The 13,490-nt window shown below is 34.7% G+C and overlaps 1 protein-coding gene and 1 pseudogene across 2 annotated transcripts in view; one reads left to right on the top strand and one right to left on the bottom strand.

Moving 5' to 3' along the window:
- Positions 1–12,854, top strand: part of KLF8 (Kruppel like factor 8) — a 239,265-nt gene extending 226,411 nt beyond the window's left edge. For both annotated transcript variants that reach the window (XM_011385057.2, XM_023525941.1), the window contains one exon: positions 8,993–12,854. In XM_011385057.2, coding sequence (XP_011383359.1) covers positions 8,993–9,174 — 182 coding nt within the window. In that variant the 3' untranslated portion in view covers positions 9,175–12,854. The remainder of the gene's footprint in view (positions 1–8,992) is intronic.
- LOC105308990 lies at positions 3,544–4,173 on the bottom strand (annotated as a pseudogene).
- Positions 12,855–13,490: the final 636 nt, after the last annotated feature.

The raw sequence follows: 13,490 nt of genomic DNA on the forward strand, positions 1-13,490 counted from the left end.
TATTATATTATGTCTTTATCCATTCATCCATCAACAGGCACTTAAGTTGTTTAAATAATTTGGCTTGTTTTTTAAATGAAAATATATTAGATCTTTTAATTTTAATTTTTCAATTACAGTTGACATTATTATTTCACATTAGTTTCAGGTTTACAGCATATTAGGTAGACATTTATATAATTTAATAAGTGATCCCCCCAGTCTAGTACTCACCTGGCACTATACATAGCTATTGCTATATTATTGACTATATTCCCAATGCTGTATTTAACATCCCTGTGACTATTTTGTAACTTCCAATTTGTATTTCTTAATCCCCTTCACTTTTTTTCACCCAGCCCCCCATGCACCCTTTCATCTGGCAATTATCAGTTTGTTCTCTTTATTTCTTTATCTGATTTGTTTCTTCATTTATTTTGTTCTTTAGATTCCACATATGTTAATATATTTGTCTTTCTCTGTCTGACTTATTTCACTTAGCATAGTATCTTCTTAGTCCATCCATGTTGTCACAAATGATGAGATTTTATTCTTTTTTATGGCTGAGTAATATTCCATTATATATGTATCACCTCTTGTTTTTTCAATTGTCTATAGTTGGTTACTTTGATTGCTTCCATATCTTGGCTATTGTAAATAGCGCTACAGTGAACATAAGGGTGCATAAATCTTTTCAAATTAGTGTTTTGTATTTCTTCAGATAAATACCCAGAAGTGGAATTTCTGGGTCATAAGCTAGTTTTGTTTTTGAATTTTTTAAGTAACCTCCAAACAGTTTTCTATAATGGCTGCACCAATTTGTAATCTCTCCAACAGTGCATAATGGTTCTCTTTTCTCCACATCCTCAACAACACTTGATTTTTAAAATTTATGATAGCCATTCTGACAGGTGTGAGATGATATCTCATTGTGGTTTTAATTTGCATTTCTCTGATGGTTAGTGGTGTTGAGCATCTTTTCATATGTCTTCTTTGGGTAAAATGTCTGTTAAGGTCCTCTGCCCACTTTTTAATTGAATTGTTTTTTGTTTGTTTTAGTGTTGAGTTGTCTGACTTCTTTATAAATTTTAGATATCAACCCTTTATCAGATCTATCATTGGTGAATATCTTCTCCCATTCAGTAGGTTGTCTTTTCATTTTGTTGATGGTTTCCTTTGCTGTGCAAAAACTTTTTAGTTTGATGTAGTCACATTTATTTATTTTTTCTTTGTTTCCCTTGCCCAAGGAGATACACTAGAAAAATAATATTACTAAGATCAGTGTCAGAGAGTTTACTGCCTATGTTTTCTTCTTGTAATTTTGTGGTTTGGGGTCTTAAATTTGTCTTTAATCTATTTCGACTTTATTCTGGTATACGGTGTAAGGAGGTGGTCCAGTTTCTTCCTTCCTTCCTTCCTTCCTTCCTTCCTTCCTTCCTTCCTTCCTTCCTTCCCTCCCTCCCTCCCTCCTTTCTTCCTTCCTTCCTTCCTTCCTTCCTTCCTTCCTTCCTTCCTTCCTTCCTTCCTTCCTTCCTATGTATCTGTCCTGTTTCCCAACACCATTAATTGAATAGACTGTCTTTATCCCATTGTATATCCCTGCCTCTTTTATCATAGATTAAATGACCATGTAGGTATGGATTATTTCTGGGTTCTCTGTTTTGTTCCATTGATCTACATGTCTGTTTTTATGCCAGTACCATGCTTCTACTATAGTTTGATATCAGATAGTGTGGTACCTCCAACTTTGTTCTTCTTTCTCAAGATTGCTATGGCTATTCAAGGCCTTTTATGGTTCCATATAAATTTTAGGATTATTTCTTCTAGTTCTGTGAAAAATGCCATTGGTGTTTTGATAGGGATTGTATTGAAACTATAGATTGCTTTAGGTAGTATGGCCATTTTAACAGTGTTAATTCTTCCTATCCATGAGCACGGTATATGCCTTCATTTATTTAGATCTTCAATGTCTTATAATTTTTTGAGTACAGGTCTTTTACCCGTCCCCGCCCCCGCTTGGTTAAATTTATTCCTAAGTATTTTATGATACAATTGTAAATGGGATTGTGAACTTTTTTCTTTTTTTATTAAAAGTATTGGGGTGACATTGGTTAATAAAATAAAATAGGTTTCAAGTGTACAGTTACAGTCAATAATATGTCAAATGTATTATTGCATTGTGTGTTCACCACCCAAAGTTAAATTTCCTTCTGTCACCAAATATTTGACTCACTTTACCCCTATTTACTCCCTACTTTCCTCTGGTAACCACTAATCCACTGTTAATGTTCATGAATCTCTGTTTGTAGTCTTATTTTCCTGATAGTTTGTTATTAGTGTATAAAAATGCAACTGATTTCTGAATATTAATTTTGTATCCATATTTTGGCTTTATGTATAATGCTGTAATGAACATGGGAGTGCAGATATCTCTTTAAGATACTGATTTTATTTCCTTTGGATATATACTCAGATGTGGGATTGCTACATCATCTGGTAGTTCTATGATTAATTTATTGAGGAGATTTCATACTGTTTTTTTATAGTGGCTATACCAATTTACACTCCCACCAAGGATTCCCTTTTCTCCACATCTTCTCCAACACATGCCATCTTTTGTCTTTCTAATAATAGCCATTCTGAAACATATGAGGTGATATCTCATATTAGTTTGCATTTGAATTTCTCTGATGATTAGTGAAGTTGAGCATATACCTGTTGACTTTTTTATATGCCTGTTGACCATTTGCATATATTCTTTTGAGAAATGTCTATTCAAGTCCTTTGTCCATTTTTTAATTTATTTGGGCTATTTGTGGTTTTTGCTATTAAGCTGTATGAGTTCATTTATTTTGGATATTAACTCCTTATCAGCTGTGTGGTTTGCAAACATATTTACCCATTACATATGTTGCCTTTTCACTCTGTTTTTTTTTTTTTTTTCTGTGCAGAAGCTTTTTAGTTTGATGGAATCCCATTTGTCTCTTTTTGCTTTTGTTTCCTGTGCTTTTGTGTCATATCCAAATAAGTATTGCCCAGACCAATGTCAAGAAGATTTCACCCTATGTTTTCTTTTAGTAGTTCTATGGTTTTAGGTTTTCCTTTTATATATTTAATCAATTTTGAGTTGTTGTTTTTTTTTTATATATATATTGTGTGAATAAAGAGTCTAATTTCATTCCTTTGCATCTGGATATCCAGTTTTTCCAACATCATTTACTAAATATCCTTATTGGCATGTTGTTGAAGATGTCTGTAGATAAATGCATTTATATCTGAGCTCTCTATTATGTTTCATTGGTCTATACATTTTTTAAGTCAATATTACACTGTTTTAATTACTGTAGCTTTGTAATATATTTTGAAATTAGAAGGTCTCATTCCTCTAGCTTTGCTCTTGCTCATAATTGCTTTGGCTATAAATGGTCTTTGTGCTTCCATATTAATTTAGGATATTTTTCTATTTTTATAAAGAATACCATTGGGATTTTGATAAGAATTGTGTTGACTCTGTAGATCACTTTGGGTATTACAGGTATTTTAATAATATTAATTCTTCCAATGCATGAACATAGGGTATCTTTCCATTTATCTGTCTTCTTTAATATTCCTCATCAGTGCTTTATAATTTTTTCCAGTCAATGAAATGGAAACTTTATTGAGGCCCCAGGGCCAAGGGGTAGCTGCCCTGTGGGCTGAGAGGGCAGTGGAGGGGCCTTATTCTTCTTGGGGCTTAGATTGTTGGTGTGGCCACACTTCTTGTGGCATTTGACAGTGCAAGGATGCAGGTGTTCATAACACTTGGGGCTAATCATCTTGTCGCAGTTGAGTGAGCTGGTGGAGGGAGGGATCAGTGATGCTGCCTTGCAGTGGAAGCACCAAATGCAAGGTGGACTCTTTCTGAGTTTTATAGTCTGAGAGAGTGCAGCCCACAAAAATCAGACATTGCGAGTCAGGTGAGATGCTCTCTTTGTCTTGGATATTAGCTTTGACATTTTCAGTGGTGTCACTATGCTTGACCTTGAGTGTAATGGTCTTGCCCATCAGGGTCCTCGTGAAGATCTGCATCTCTGTATCTGCTGAGGAGACTACTCAGCTGTCTCGTTGAAGAGAAAGAGCTATAATTATTTGTGTACAAGTCTTTCATTAGTTAAGTTTATTTCTAAGTATTTTATTCGTGTGTGTGTTGTTATTGTAAATGGACTGTTTTCTTGATTTTCTTTTCAGATACTTTTCATGTATGTTTAAATATCTTATTGATTTTCATATGTTGATTTTATAGATCACAAGTTTACTGAATTTTTAACTTAGTTCTAACAGTTTTTTGTTTAATCTTTAGGGTTTTCTATATAAATATGATCATGTCATCTGCAAATGGAGATAATTTTACTTCTTACTTTCCAATTTGGATGCCTTTTATTTCTTTATCTTTTCTAATGCTCTGACTAGGATTTCCAGTACTATGTTGAAAAGAAATGGTAAGAGTGGGCATCCTTGCCTTGTACTGGATCTTAGGGGAAAAGCTTTTCGTTTTTCCTCATTAATTATGATATTAGCTGTGGGTTTGTCATACATGGCTTTTATTTTGTTGAGGTAAGTTTCTTATATACCTATTTCATTGACAGTTTTAATTATGAATGGATGTTAAACTTTGTCAAATGCTTTTCCTACATCTATTAAGATAATCAAGTATATTTTTTTCTTGACTTTTGTTAATGTATTATATCACATTGATTTATTTGAGTACATTGAACCATCCTTTCATCACCTGAAGGATAAATCCAGCTTGATCATGGTGTATGATCCTTTTGATATACTGTTGAATTCAACTTGCTAATATTGCATTAATTATTTTCGCATCTATTTTCATCAGGGATATTGACCTATAGTTTTCTTATAGTACTTTGGTTTTGGTTTCAAGGTCATGCTGTCCTCATAGAATGAGTGTAGGAACATTCCTTCCTCTCCTAATTTTTGAAAGAATTTAAAAAGAGTTTAAAAAGAATTGATATAAATTCTTTTAATGTTTGGTAGAATTCACCCATGAAGACTTCTGGTCCTGGACTTTGTTGTGAGAGTTTTTATTACTGATTCAGTCTGCTTATTTGTTATTAGTCTGTTCAGGCTTCCTATTTCTTTTTTAATTCCAATTAGAATGTTGTATGTTTCTAGGAATTTATCCATTTATTCTAAGTTATCTAGTTTGTGGGAATATAATCATTCATAATTGTCCCTTATGGTACTTTTTATATCTGAGGAATCCATTATAATGTCTCTTCTCTCATTTATGACTTTATTTATTTGAATCTTCTGTTACATTTATTCTTGATTCCTTTGTCAATTCAATAAATAATTAATTTGAGCACCTTCTTTATATGCCAGACAAGTAGAATACCCCAGTAGCTTCCTAGTCATTGTAATCCATCTTGCATACCATAGCTAGATCATTCCAATGTACAGCTTTTACTAAGTCACTCTTGAGTTCAAAAACTTTTCAGTGTTACTTGTTCCCCCCACTACTGCCTTTAGACAATGGCTTACCAAGAGAGGGAGCGTTATGGGAGCTCTCTGTCATGGCAAGAAAGAGGATTTTATTATTAGCATCATTTACAATTTGAGCACAATGATAACAAAGAGCAAACTAAGTTGTAGTCTATTTTATTATTGTTTTTTAAGTTCTTTATATTCAGTGTATCTCCTTTTGCTTATATCTGAAGCAGACTGTCTACACTGCATCCCTCTTTGGCATGTCACTGCCTTTCATGTAAAAACCCAAATTCTTTAGTCTGGCCTTTATAACAGAAGTCATTTCACAGCACTTCTGTAAAGATATCCCATTCTTCAGGGTATGCATTTTTCACTTTAGTGCCTTAGCAGCCCATGCCCCCAACAGACTGGGTTGGTTTTTACCTTCTGTTCTACCTATCTAAAATCTACCCATGCTTCCAGTTCAGTGGATCAGCTCACAGATTATTATCTAGCCTTGAAACTTATATCATACTTATATGTATAGTTTACGTTATGAATTAGTTTCCTTGTGTGTGTTTTGTTCTTCAATTTAGATGATATGTTGAGGGAGGTCATAAACTGTGTCTGATGGACTTCACTGGCACAATCAAGAGCTTGTTCAGTAATAATAAAAAGGTAACTGCTTTTAAAATAGGAAAATTGGTCTCCTTGCTGAATTCCTGTACACTAATCTATGCATTCTAGCAATGAGCTTCAATTGCCACAGGGTGTCACTGCTTTGCAAGTCGAATTTTCTTCATTTGGATGTAGAGAATATAGGAATTTCTAGGAGAAATTTTTGAGACATTGCAATAAAATTTATAGCAATGTAATGGGAGGTGTGTAGATGGGATTGAATTATATAGACTAAAAAGTGAAAATCCATTTACATACTCTCAACACCATTTGTAGTCTAATTCTTCTTCCCACTTTTAGTAATTTGCAATGTAGTCTTCCAGACCCCTTTTTTCTTTGTGCATGTTTTGTGTGTGTGTGTGTGTGTGTGTGTGTGTGTGTGTGTGTGTGTGTGTGGAGAGAGAGAGAGAGAGAGAGAGAGATTAGAAAACATAAATGAGATCTCACTGTATGTGTGTGAGTGTAGCCATTCAGTAACTTTTTCTTTATAGTTGATAACATTTCATTGGCCGAATTTTGGTCTTAACCCTATCTCATTCTTTTTAGCAGCTAATGCAGCAATTTATGAATATCAAAATGATAAGTAATTGACATCTTTAGTCCTCAAAATGAATGCCTAAATATGATCCAAAACTGAGTAAGAATGAATTCCATTCTGTTGCTCATTTTTTGAAAGCTGTACAGTTAATTAATAAACACTTGGGAGGATTGGTAGGTGGTGAGCAATAGTTGAAAAGCAGTATGTGCAAACCAGAATTCAGATTGCCATCAGAATTTAGAACAGCATAAAATCAAATGCCCTGGATAATTTAAAGGAAGGAGAGAAAGAACCAGAGGAAGAAAGACCATTAGAATATTCATGCATTTTTTTATCTGCATTATTTCTTGTTTATGATAATAAAATAATACATGCTCATTGTAGAAGACGTGAAATATAGAAATGCATTAAGAAGAAAACAGGTAGTTACTAGACTTAGCGGGGTGGTCACATTGTAAGTTATATAAATGTCTAATCACTATGTTGTACACCTGAAACTAATATAACATTGTACGTTGACTATACTTAAATAAAAAATGAAAACAAACATTACTCTAATCCTGACCTAGATTTGACCATAGTTAATTTTTTTTCCTCATATAGCTTCTTATCTTTTTATTTAAAAAATGTAATGGGACTGTAAACTAGTACAGCAACTATGGAAAATAGTATGGAGGCTCCTCAAGAAATTAAAAATAGAACTACCATATGACCCAGTGATTCCACTTCTGGTTGTTTCTCAAAAATAAATGAAAACAATAACTCAAAAAGATAGATGCACCCCTATGTTCATTGCACCATTATTTACAATATCCAAGATATAAAAACAATTTAGGCATCCATCAATAGGTGAATGGATAAAGAAGATGTGATACACACACACACACACACACACACACACACACACACACACACACACACACACACACACACACACACACACACTGGACTGTTACTCAGCCATAAAAAAAAAATGAAGTCTTGACACTTGTGACAACATGGATGGACCTAGAGGGTATTATGCTAGCATAAGTAAGACAGAAGAAGAAAAAAAAATTCACTTATATGTGGAAACAAATGAACAAATAAAACAAAACAGAAACAATATCATAATCACAGAGAACAAACTTATGGTTGCTATATAGGAGGATTGGGGGATACACCAGAAAGGTGAAGGGGGCTAAGAAGTACAAACTGTCAGTTATAAAATAAGTCACAGGGATGTAAGGTACAGTAGGGAATATAGTTAATAATATAGTAGCTATGTATGGTATCAGATGGTTGCTGGATTTATTATGGTGATTACTTTATAAGGTATATAAATGTCTAATCACTGTTGTACACCTGAAACTAATATAATACTGTATGCCAATAAATTAAAAATAAATTAAAAGCAAAGAAAATAAAAGAAAATTTCTTACAAGATACAACATTGTGATCTTTAAATCATTCAAACAATAAAGAAAAGTAAAAAGAGAAAGTCCTCTTCCCACCATTCTCATCCTCTTTCCAGATATTATTACTCTTAATTTCTCTCATAATTTATATTTAAGTATACTGATATATTATCTTTATTCTGAGTATATAAATATGTGGTGTGTGATCTGTACATCATTATGGGTCATACTGTGTTAAAGTTTTTTGTTTTTTTTTCATTTAGCTTTTCATGCAGAGCATATGTTTTCCACATAGATGTAACTGGAATAATGAGCATGGAGCTATTTCAAAATGTTTGGCTTGATGCTTCTTCTCACCCCATTTCATGCCTTTGAATTACTGACCTTACACAGAAGGCCTGTAGCCTGAGCTGAGGGCTCATTCTAGTGAATCACACATTCTTCCTGTGTATATGGATCTATTTTAGACTATTTGCTGAAAGGTAGTAGAGCAGAGGATATGGTTACTACAGTGTGGTACAGTGGAAAGTGTCAAAGTCCTCAGTTTGGATCCCAGTTTTATCATTTACTAGTTGTATTCAGAAAAGAAAATGAATCAAATAACCCTGTGATATATTTTTATCCTCCTTTGGAGAGGAGAAAACAGAGATCCAGTCACAGAGCAGTGACTTATTTAAGGTCACATAGTTAGTATGCAGTAAAGCCAGAATTCAAGCAAAGGCCTGTTTGAGCCAGTACCTATGTGCCATTCACTCTGTCATCTCAGCTTCTCTTTAGGTCTTCTGTGAAGGTGAAGGAGAGCATATCTTCAAAGGAATTGACTCACCTTTTGACCAAAGCCTTGATAAAAGGTCATGTACTCTGTTATCTCTTCAGAATCCAAACATCACTTCTCTGACTCCTCTTGTTTTTTCATATTCCTTTTTTTTTTTAGGAGAGAAGCCTTATAAATGCACCTGGGATGGCTGCTCCTGGAAATTTGCTCGCTCAGATGAGCTCACCCGCCATTTCCGCAAGCACACAGGCATCAAGCCCTTCAGGTGTACGGACTGCAACCGTAGCTTTTCTCGCTCTGACCACCTGTCCCTGCACCGCCGTCGCCATGACACCATGTGAGCAGTACAGTCCACAACAGAAAAGCTGTGCTGGTCTCATTCGTGTGTGTGAGCTGAGGTCATGACCATCTTTTCCTCTTTGACTTCAGCTTGCTTCTGGAATGGGGTTGGAGCAGCTCACTGAGCCAGGTTGATGATACTGGAGGAAAACATAGCTGGCTTCCCATGGAGATTCCTCATATTCCATCTTCACCTCTCCACTATCCAGTCCCCAGTTTTCTCAAACTCCGCATGGGTTGAATAAAAGTATGGCACCCATGGTCTGCGATAGGACATTTTTCCTACATTAACAAAACAAGAATCAAACTCAAGGCTGTGAACAAACATACGCTGCTTCCCTGCACACCCCCCGCCCTTGTTTTTCTTTTCTCATGTTTTCTAGAATTCTTATCAACATTTTTTTTGAATCAGTACTTAAAAGTGGTTGATAATGTTTTAAAATGACTTTTTCCAAGTTGCTAGACAGAAGAGGGCATAACAATGTATTCGTTTGGTAGGATTTATATGGATTTGGGTCCTGAGTGTAGGACATAGTCTCAGTGAATAAGCCAAGTACAAAACTCAAAGGTTTTGTTAATTCAATCCTGTTTGTTCTTGCAGTTTGGTTTTAGACAGTGCTGGTGCTTTTGCTGCTTAAGTCCACCAAAAGGAATGAAGGGATCATCTTGTCTTTCTCCTTCTTCTTCCTCTTCTTCTTCCTTCAGGATTAAAGATTTTACAGCACAATCACATTCTTTGTTAGGTTAAATTTGGACAGATATGCAAAGCACACACTGACATGCCAGTGTGGTGAAAAGTGTTCCAGGAGAGTATGTTGGGCAGTGACAGGAACAAGCAGAACCAGAATAATCTTGAAAACAAATAGAGGGAGACTTTGATTTGGATAGGATACTAAAAGTGCTGTGATCACAACCCTCATTCAAATGGTAGCCTGTTGAGTTGGTGTCTTGAGGGGCTGCACTGTACTGTTTATTCTTTTGTTTACATAAGGCAACTATTATGAGCATATTGCATGTTGGGAATCACATACTGGGGCCATGTTATACAAAGGTGAGTGGTTGTGAGAAAAATATTCGTTCATTCTGTGGCATTATTAGCACGCAGTTCTGTGTTTCAAATGGAATATAAGAGGCTTTTAGTGAAAACTGAAATACAAAAAGCAATTTGATATTCTGAAACTGCTATGAGCACCTAAGTCATTTCTTTTAACCATTATAGCACATTGCATAATATACATATTTGGTTGCCCAATCTGACTGTTTCATAATAGCCTCTGGGACATAAAACACTGTCCCAGGCCCTGGACCTTAGATCTACCTCCACATGGCATATTTCCTCTCTCTGAGGTGAGGGCAGGGGAGTTTGCAACACTTAACTTTGGACTCAGCCTCTCTCCTAAAGGTTGTCTTCATATTGAACCCTTTTACCTTGGCAGATATTCAATCAGTCTCTGCTTGAATACTTTAGGTTACTACCTCCCAAGACTGTCTATTCTGACTAAATCATAGAATTCTAGCCCCAAATAAGGGTTCTTATTAACCATCTAGTACTATCCATCATTCATATTTTACAAATGAGACAAATACAAGTCAAAATTTTTCCCCAGATGTTTCCTTGAGGCCTTATAGACCTGCACATCTATCCTCCCAGGGATCATATTATTAAACCAAATTAAACTTTACATGATTGGTTGCAGCATTTGACCAATTTTATATGTTATGCTTCAGAAAACTAGACCACTTACAAAATCATTTATAATTGATTAAATAGTAAGTAAAATGTGCTGTGGTCATTGACTTATGACATCAGTCACACACTTTTCTAACACTTTCTATAATATCTCATTTTATTTACCTCATTTCAACATACAATGTCTTTGCAGACCACAAACCCTCACAAATTCAAGGACTGCCTGTATTTTTCAAAATGACATGTAGATTTTTACTATTATTATTGCTATTTTGATGTAAGCTTTTCCCTGATTTGGTTGTGCAAGTTCCACACTGTAGACTAATTACTAAAGCACTAAGACATATCTAGGGACAGTCTGTTAAAGGGTAATTCTATGTAGCTCTAAGACAGATTGTTAAAGGTAAATTACCATCATACATTGGTTTAAGCTTATAATTGAGTAGTTGGTATTATATTTCACCATAGAATGCAAGGGCTTACCCATTTTCTCCCGAGTTTGGATCCTGAGACTCCCATTTCCAGAGTTCGTACTGTCCTGTGCCACTAGATCTCAGAATCTTTTGCATTGGACCATATAATCTATTAATAAACCAAGGCTATCAAACACACTGTTGTACTAACTAGGATGGTCAAATTAAATTTCCAAATATTGATGTTCTTGACATCCCTAAGCTTTAATTCAAATTTCTTTCCTGCAAAGTAGTGATAGACTGTTAAATGCTTTATTAATTGTCTACAGTCAGGAAAGAATTCTAATCCTATTCTCATTTCCTTCTCCCCTCCAAATAATGATAAAATCATTTCAATATCAGAGTATTTCATAAAGATATTCAAATACAGTACAATACAGTACTGCACCAAAAGCACATCGAATGTTGCTAAATAGTGAGATGAAAAGAAACTGTCTCTCTTAGGTAGCATTTAGGATTAATTGAATGCTCTGTGCTCATACCAGCAAAGTAGAATTGTGTGGACAGTTGCCTAGGGCATGGAAAAATGGCCTTGTTTGATAGGGTTGGATAATATCCTGGAATTTGTTGCATTGGAGTTCTTCTATCTGTAGATGATTGGCAGCTGAACATAACTATTGATAATTATGATTGGAAAATTCAGGAAAAATAGAGAAACATAAATTGGTTGGGTAGATTAGGTGGAGTGAATTGTGGGCAAGAAGAAAGGTTAGTGCAGCTAACTTCTTTTTAAAGAAAAAATTATTTTTAGAACAGTTTTAGATTTATAGAAAAATTGTGAAGACTGTACAGAGTTTCCCTTTACCTCACATCCAGTTTCCCCTATTATTAACATCTTTCATTACTATGGCACATTTTTTATAATTAGCGAAGTAATATAGATACATCATTATTAACTACAGTCCAAACTTTATTCAGAGTTTCTTAATTTTCACCTAATATCCTTTTTTGTTCTAGCATCCAATTCAAGGTATTACATCACATTTAGTAGTCATATCTCATTAGGCTGCTCTTAGTTGTGACAGTTTCTCAGATTTTCTTTGTTTCCTATGACATTGAGAGTTTTGAGGAGCATGCCCCTCAATTGAGATTTGTCTAATGTTTTTCTCATGATTAAACTGAGGTTATGGGTTTTGGGGAGAAAGACCATAGAGGTAAACTGCTATTTTTATCACATTATATTAGCATGACTTATTTCCTTGATGTTAACTTTTATCACCTGGCTGAGATAGTGTTTGTTAGCTTTCTCCTCTGTACTCTCCCCTACCCCCACATTCTATACTGTACTCTTTGGAAGGAAATCACTATGTGCAACCCATACTTAAGGAGTGGTGAGTTATGCACCACATCCTCAAGTGTGAATATCTACAAAAAAAATTATTCGAAATTCTTCATGGGAGATTGGTTTCTTCTCCCTCATTTATTTATTTATGCAATCATTTAATTGTATCAGTATGGGCTCATAGATATTTATTTTATACTTTGGGTTATAATACAATAAAACTTTTGTTTGCTCAAATTGTTCCAGCTTTAGCCATTGGACATTCTTTTGGGCTGACTCCCAAGTCCTTTTAGTATACCCCATCAAATTTTTTACCGTATACTTATCTTCTGGCACTACAAGATGCTCCCAGCTCATCTTGTTTATTTTTTAGTCCACTCATATAATCAGCCATATCTTTAAGTGTCCTGGTTCCTTTTAATGGAGAATTGTATTAGAAACTAAGACCTGGGCATTAGGCATACTTGTTGCTCCTGGGGTATTATTGCTTCTAGGCCATCTCAGCTGATAGAGCAAGGAAATATATGTGTGTACACTAATATATATAATATATATATATATATACACATATATATGAATATACACCTATTCACATATATATATGAATATATCCATGTGTAATCATCCATATCTGTATTGAGCTAAACATGAGTTCATACTGATGTCTCCAACTCCAACCTATTACCAAATGGATCATTCTAGCCTTTTCCCTTTACTTATCTGTAACCTCCCACTCAAACAGTAAGAAACTTGGCTCCCACACTGTGACATCTATTTACTTAATTGTTCAGCATATGTGTATAGCAGTATCTGAATGATTAACCTGTACTCCTGTGGATAACAACTAGAACACAGTGCTTATGTATATGATAG

This window comes from Pteropus vampyrus, unplaced genomic scaffold (assembly GCF_000151845.1).
Source record: "Pteropus vampyrus isolate Shadow unplaced genomic scaffold, Pvam_2.0 Scaffold651, whole genome shotgun sequence".
NCBI classification, from domain to species: domain Eukaryota; kingdom Metazoa; phylum Chordata; class Mammalia; order Chiroptera; family Pteropodidae; genus Pteropus; species Pteropus vampyrus.